The 7,500-nt window shown below is 39.0% G+C and overlaps 1 protein-coding gene across 1 annotated transcript in view; it reads left to right on the top strand.

The window, feature by feature from the left end:
• The first annotated feature begins 3,862 nt into the window (after positions 1-3,862).
• LOC137988587 (uncharacterized) overlaps positions 3,863-7,500 on the top strand; it is a 6,701-nt gene continuing 3,063 nt past the window's right edge. The window contains exons 1-8 of the mRNA XM_068834577.1: positions 3,863-4,312; positions 4,780-4,833; positions 4,938-5,000; positions 5,083-5,166; positions 5,781-5,870; positions 6,644-6,721; positions 6,968-7,057; positions 7,211-7,258. Coding sequence (XP_068690678.1) covers positions 3,863-4,312; positions 4,780-4,833; positions 4,938-5,000; positions 5,083-5,166; positions 5,781-5,870; positions 6,644-6,721; positions 6,968-7,057; positions 7,211-7,258 — 957 coding nt within the window. The remainder of the gene's footprint in view (positions 4,313-4,779; positions 4,834-4,937; positions 5,001-5,082; positions 5,167-5,780; positions 5,871-6,643; positions 6,722-6,967; positions 7,058-7,210; positions 7,259-7,500) is intronic.

Genomic DNA, 7,500 nt, shown 5'->3' with positions numbered 1-7,500 from the left:
AAATGTGTGGCCAGCAGCAAGGAAGAAGCGAGGAAGGGTTTTCCAAACAATATGAAGAATACATTTGATAAAACAAAATATCGCTCCATCAGCAAGCAAACTAGGAAAAAATCGTCGTCACCAGTTGCACTATGATGATGTTAACTTATCAAAATATGTTTATTTTTTATGGCACTCATGTAAATGAACAGATGTAGGGTATGACAGCTAGAGAGAGCTTCCCTCGACCGGCTAGACCCAGTATGACAATAATTATTGACCTCAACCGCAAATTGACTTTACCTTTGTGTTCATAAACTGAGAATGTAAAAAACGTCATGAGAAAGGAACGTTGTTCTTTTTCAGGCAAAGATCTGTAAGTCTTGCGGCATTTCAGTATGTCCTCCTTGTTTATCAATGTTCTTGTGCACATTTTTCTACAGCACGGCATGTTTGAGGCCTTTTCTATTTCCTTCGGGCACAGAGCTTTTTCTTTCCTCACTGATATCCGCTTGGTACATTGCTTTTTTTTCTATTCGTAAAAAAAAAAGAGAAGCTTAAGTCCAGAAATGCAAATAAAAGCCTTCCCATTACTATGTCATAAGCAAAAAACTGTACATTGTCACTTGTTTCCTTGCCTTTTCCCATGTCTTAAAAGTTGTATACAGCATTCCGGGCAACATCTTCAGTTATACATCAGTGTACTTAAGGAAAGTAATTGAAATTGAAATTACTACAATGTCAATTGGATCAGTCAATAGTCAATACCTTGTTTTGGGCAGCGGGTGCTGTCGCTACTTGGTCACTGTGCAGGCTTTCCTCAATCTCACAATACTCGCCGATACTTGTTACTGACTGTAGGGTGAGTGGAAAAGAAAACCGGATGGAATGAAAGTGGCCCACCTTGGGACTCGGCGTCAATGAATATAATTTTTTTTCAGTAATACCCCATTCACACCAAGAAGACATGTTTAGTTAACCTGGATTTAACAAAATGAAATCTTCCACAGAAAAATGTTGGAGTGGCTTTTACGTGAGATTCAGGTGAGTTTCAATACATGCCTTCAGCTGTGCTAAATGTGTAGCGGACAAAAAGCAGCATGCATGATTTAAAAAGAAAACACTTTGAAACCGTTTTTAACTAAACATCTTCAAAGCATGGTTAAGGTTTGGCGTGAACAGGGCATAACTCTTACCTCTCTATCGTCGTCACTGTCACTACTACTTGCAGGTTCGCAATCGTGATCCACTATCAAGTTACATGCAGAGTTACGGCGTTCCTTTTCAAAGAAAAAGACGCGAGTAGTCAAGATATTATATTATGCATAATATATTTAGTCTTAGGCTTTTTTGGTTAGTCTTTTGGGTTGTTACTGCTGTTGTTTTCAACGTTACCTACATTTTTCTCTCCCCCTCCTGTCCTTTTGCCTCCTCTGACGCCACCAGCTGGTTTTGGCCAAGCCTCTAAAATTGATCCATGATTAATACGGGACACTTTAGTGGAGGAAAGCTATGAATAAAAAAATATATGGTCAATGTAAAAATAAAACCTGAAAAACTACAGGGATGGACATTGCAAAAAATCTACGCGTCCGAAAAGAGTTAAATAAAAGACACAATTTATAAGTTTGCAAGTGAATCTAGCGTGACGCTTGCGGTTATGAAAAGGTTGTCGGTGTCGTGTATGCGTTACATTAAAATATTGGTCAAAATATGAGAAGACAACACTTACCGGTTGCCTATCAGAGCATATTTCCCACTTATTGCTGTCTATGTTCAACAAACAACAAATAATTTGCTCCAAGGCTTCTTTATTTTCAGCAAGTCGGTAGTCAATACTGAGTGGTAATATCAGGTTGCGGTTGCGAGGGTCCCTTAAATGAGTTCTCACATAGTCTACTTTCATCCTTGTGTGATGAAACGTCTTGCAGTTACATGCACCGGCACACTGACAGTCTGCATCAAGCGAAGTCTAAAGGATAAGAGACCCAGAGTTGTTATCATAATTGCCAAGCAGTCAACAGTATTATTAATAAAAAGCAGCTAATCTGTGGCAAATATACCAACCTGTTGTTGTCCTTTCTGTGCTTGTGACATCATCTGCCACATCACGGAGTGGCTATTCTCGAAGACATTCTTGGAGTGTAACAACAGTTTTTCCTCAGGTTGCCATCCAATGTTGTAGTGAAGTAGTGGATCGATATATGTGAGAGGCAAATAATTCCACCTGAACGGGGGTAATTCGTTGCCATCTTCGTCGTCATTATCTTCACCCCGGTAAAAGCCGTGTAGAGTGTCAACCAAACGCGAAATCGCAGGCTCTTCCCAAAACGCAGCGAAATCGTTGCTAGTTGTGTTTCTTTGATCACCTTCTGTGACATTCACAACAATTCTATCTTTTAAGTAAATTGCAAACGATATCAAAAGGGACAGAAAAAGCGATAGGACGAAATCCATGACTGAGAGATTTGAATGAAACTCAAAATTCCCGCCTTGGCGAAATAAAAACTTGATACGAAGGCGCGCTTATGTGTTATCCAATCAAAACGTATTGTGAGATGTACAATAAGAGCATTATGGCCCCGGGATTATGGCCCACAGTTCACTGATAATAGGTTCAATGTTCTAATCAAGACTATATTGCATCACGGTACTCTTACAGAATAATTGTTTTGCTTTGCAAAAGGGAAAATTAGCACAGAATCAGTTGAGATAAAAGGTGAAGAAACGACATAAATTACAGCTTTTCTTTGACCTCCATAGAATGAAATCTACATTTTCCTCACGGCGGATTAATACTCTTTGAAAGAACCCTTTCATATCTGTCTGTCACTACATAGGTGAATGTACATTGTTTTCTCCGAGTAAATTTCTGCGTAAGTCTGTGGCGAATCAGTCGCTCTCACAGTATGAACTCAGTTGCACCCAACTGTAATACTTCCATGGAAAGGCTGTGAGCCGGATAGTTTGAAGAAACTCTCCCTACAAACCCATGTCACCTTTAGAATACCCCTGGATTTGAATCAATTTGAATCGCTTAAAAAAAAAAAAAGAAGTGTAATGATGTGACTTATATCCTTTTAAGATTTGATATTTACTGAAAACAGACGTATACAATATGAACTGGTTTAAACGCCCTTTTTTATATGAACTCCATGTACGTACAGAAACCGAATCTATGAGAAGTGGAGCTCGTCTCACTTGTTGAACCACAGGCGGCTTTCCTTCAAGGGTGTGAAGTGAATTCGATCACGGCCTTCGTGAAGTTTTCAGTGTGGCATATGTAGCTTTTATCCTACAGAGATCAAAGAAAATATGTAATTTATGTAGTTTCTTCAACTTTTATCCCCTTCACCCGACAGTTAATGTCAACTTATTGTGTGCTAATTTTCCCTCTCTGCAAAGCAAAAACGATTATTGTGTATGAGTACCGTGATGCGAAGTAGCCTTGATCAGAACATTGAACCTCTATTATCATGCCACACCAAAAATTATGTATGATAAGTTGCATGCAGTTCCGTTTTAAGTTTTAGAGGAAAGTCACATCAATATATCAAGAAAATTTAATTTACGAAGGACGACTCAGGGTTTTGAACATTTCTCGGTGTATGGTTCAGTTTTGAAGATGAAACTGAGTGCCACACTTTGAACACATCACAGCGTACTTTAATTTTCTTACTGACTGTCGTGAATTTGTGGGTGTTTGCGTGCAACCGCGACTCTCAGGTTGACATTATCCCGAACAGGATGAGAAGTCCACACCTAAAAAGAGAACCGCACAGGAATTTCGTAGCACTTTAACATCTGGTGGAGTCAGATAGAATTTATGAGCCGTATAGGATTTAACTTCACACAGCACAACGTTTATTTACCATATCAAAGCATGCAAGCGAGAGATTCACCAGCTTTCTCAGCTCAAAGGCAGGTATTTCCCGGACAAGCCACGTCAATTGAACCAGTACCTATGCCAGAGGCGACTACAGGACCGTCAAGCCAAAACACAGCCAATCCGCAAAATTCTCAGCCCATCTTCACTCCTCCTTTTTACCCAGCACCATTTGTACCGTTCACATATGGGATGCCACCAGCATTCTCACAAACCTACAACCTTCCATATCCAACCACTCTACGACAAATACTTCCGAAGCCTCAAGTGGTGGAAGATTCTCAGTCAAGCTCTTCCACCAGCCGACCACCTGACTTCATAACCCATGTACAATCAATAAGACAGTCCCTTTATCAGTTATGTGGCATCGACGAAACACACGAACCACCGCGAGAAGGTCAAGCTTATTCGAAGTGGCGAAAGTTGGTGATTCAACAAGGAAAACCAGTAAGCACACAGCTTTTTATCTTTCCCCTTGAGTATTTTCACTCCGTAAAAGATTTAAACGACGTAAATAAATCTATAATACATGTAATTTTTCCCGGGAATTTTTCTTCTTGCTCTCATGTGTCTCTTACACTTATATATGGATAATATATATATTATTTCTACATTATTTGCAGCACAATATGTCTCACTACATAATGGTAGCCAGGCTATCAAAGCGCTGCTTTTCTATAGTGCTGCAGATACCAAATCGTTTGAACACGAAAGTCACACAGGGTGATTTCATTGCCCTGTACAATAAAACTGAAGAAGAACAGTTTAAACTCCTGTCGGATGTATTGGAGGGACACATTTCATTTCAAGAACTGAAGCGGCGAAAGGTCATTCGATGTCGTATTTCTTTTTGTACTTAGTTTAATAGTTTTTCTATCAGAAGTGAGTTAAAAGTTTTATTTATCTCCTTGTAGCGCGAAAAGAGAGCCCCATCAATACAAAAAGCAGCGACCGGAAATATAGAAGAGGTAAATGCAACCCGTAGAGCACGCAATAACTAACCACCTAAAGTTTCGATACAAATCAGCTGTATCCAGTGTAAAAGTAATTTTTTTTCTTTAACTTTGAACAGTTACAAGAAGAAGTCTCAAGATTGAAAAGCCAAAATACGGATCTCCAAATTAAGCTGGAGCAGGTGATGTGTTTTCAGTGTAGCAGCCAGCTACAGTAACTGACGGACATTGTTTTGTGGTTGATGAACTTATATTGTGTTGTAGGCCGTTGAAGATCTTGACAATGAAAGGAAAAGAGCGAATAAGCTGGAGAGAAGGCTTAAAGTACTCGAGAAAGAAAGTGAAGAGGTAAGGGAACTGTGTTCAAAAACTGTTGTATTTCGAGGTAACTAAAACGGCCATAGTCCTTATGTGCAAGCAAGTACCATCCTATGCAAGGCAAGGGATATAAGGGTTCCTTAGTAGAAGGAATGTAACGAGCTGTCTCTAATTCTTTGCCTAAGTAACACTGAAATCAACAGGTTGAAATAACATAAGACAAAAGTTAAGTTTGATCCTATTTTTCTTGGCAGGAGTTTTCGCAGTACCGGAGAGATGTAGATAGTCTAAGAGACGAGACTTATGAACTTGCGAAGGGCTGAGTCAACAAAAACTGTGTCCTTCATAAAGACGAAGAGTCAGATGTTTCAAGTGCAGCAAGGGTAAGTGGACTCCATGAGTAGTGTTCATAAGTGGCCGAGTAATACTGAAACAAGTACATCATTTACGCATTGAATCTGAACGAGTTTAACTCTCTGCCGCAACAACGAAGACTCTCACGCCAGGGGTAAAAAGTCCAAATGCATCAGGATGCCGAGCATCTTACAAGTCACAGTTGAGGCAAATGAATTGATCGAGTGTTGTTTCGTTTGCCGTGCACTAACTGGCAGGGCAATGAAAATAGTTCTTTAATTCTTTCGTAGATTTCATCCCCAGAAGACAAGGAATCCACAGATAATGAGGGAGCAATAATCAGCAGTGACGAGGACGTGCCTCTGTCATCCCTAGCACGGGTAAAAAAAAAAAAATAGAGGTTTTGAATAAAAGGATTCTTAGGTGTATTCTAAATGATTTCGAATCTACATATTGTAACTTATTGGACAAAATAAATTGTGTTTCTCTGTGCAATAAACTTAGACACGTGTTAATTTTAGTTACAAAAGTTTATTTTTAACCAAGGATCCTATCTATATGAGGAATACGTTCACTATCCGTAGCAGCTTTTATAATTTACGCGGAGACTATATTCTGACCCTCCCTATACCTAAAACAAGTACCTATGCCTTCGTTCTTTTTCTTATCATGCTGCTAATCAATGGAACTCAGTGCCAGACTTTATTCGCACTTCCGATTTTAATATATGTAAAAAGCATTAGCTATCCTGAAATTCATGTAAATTTGGTAAGCTTTTACTAGAGTACTCTTAAAATTCGGCGTATAGTTTTAATTCATTTAGCAATAATTTGTAAATATTGCACAGAATCGTAGTCCGCAAGTAATTGTATATTTTGTTGACCTCTTTCGTTATTGTTTTCTCGGAGAAATTAGCTCTTGTGATAGCTACTCTTAAATTCGAGAAAAAATTAAGTTCATGTATGTACAAACGGTAAATTCTTGCAAAAGGTCTCCTGAGGAATCTAGGAGTAAAATTTATGTAATATAGAATAATTGGCCACCTTTATCCCTCAGTAGGTAGACCATAGCGGCGCGAAAGCGGCCCGACATAAAATGGCCACACATACTCTCGCCTGCCCTCACTGAGAAAAATTATGTCTAATGTTTCCAGACTAAGCACACAATTGAGGTCGATGGTGTCTTCGAGAAGACACGGAAATCTTCACGTGCGGTCTCTTCTAGTTCAAAGGTGAGTTTACAAAGGTTACCAAATGCAGTTCGTAAAAGGAAAAAAATACCGAAATACATTTTTTCTTGCTCATATAAGTCAACCCCACAAAGTTTTGCCAGCGCACGTTACAAGACAATTTGCAGCGCTGAACGAGCCACAAGGCGCTCATAACTTCATTCCTCTTGGTAGAATCAGAGGCATTATTTTCCCATATTAATGTTCATTGCCAGGTTAGTTTATAAATTGATTTTTCTTATTCTATAGAGTTCTGACCCAGACGAAGAAAGTCCATCAAGAACAGAAACCGCTCTGGAAAGATTAAAGGCCGCGTCAACAAAAGGCAGCAACGAAAAGGTGTGATATGGTCATGGTTCAGTCCTCCTTCTCTCGACAAACTTTGTAAAACAGTTACATACATTTTACATTCCCATCTTGAACATATGGTTTTAACAGCTTTTTTTTAACAGGATGCTTAGTTAATTAATAAATGATTGCGTGTTGTTTCAGATCAAACACAAGACAAGTCGTTTGACAAAACCCATATGTTCATCCAAGGTAAGCAACTTGAAATCGTGATTGCATATTAGAGTGGGGTTTGTTCATTTTACACCTGGAAAGGAAACAAATATTAAACAAGTCAGACACACACAAAAAAGAAAAGGCTCATGACCGGTCGTTAAGAACGATCGCATGCCAAGGCGCTTTTTCAACTTTCCATGTAACCCGACTTAGAATTGTTCGAATTTGGCGACTCGGTAAACATAACGATTTGTTTAATATAGCTCAGGAACAATTTT

The sequence above is a fragment of the Montipora foliosa genome, unplaced genomic scaffold (genome assembly GCF_036669935.1).
Source record: "Montipora foliosa isolate CH-2021 unplaced genomic scaffold, ASM3666993v2 scaffold_422, whole genome shotgun sequence".
NCBI lineage: Eukaryota > Metazoa > Cnidaria > Anthozoa > Scleractinia > Acroporidae > Montipora > Montipora foliosa.
The sequence above is the reverse complement of the archived record's forward strand: the minus strand, read 5'-3'. Positions and strand labels throughout refer to the sequence as shown.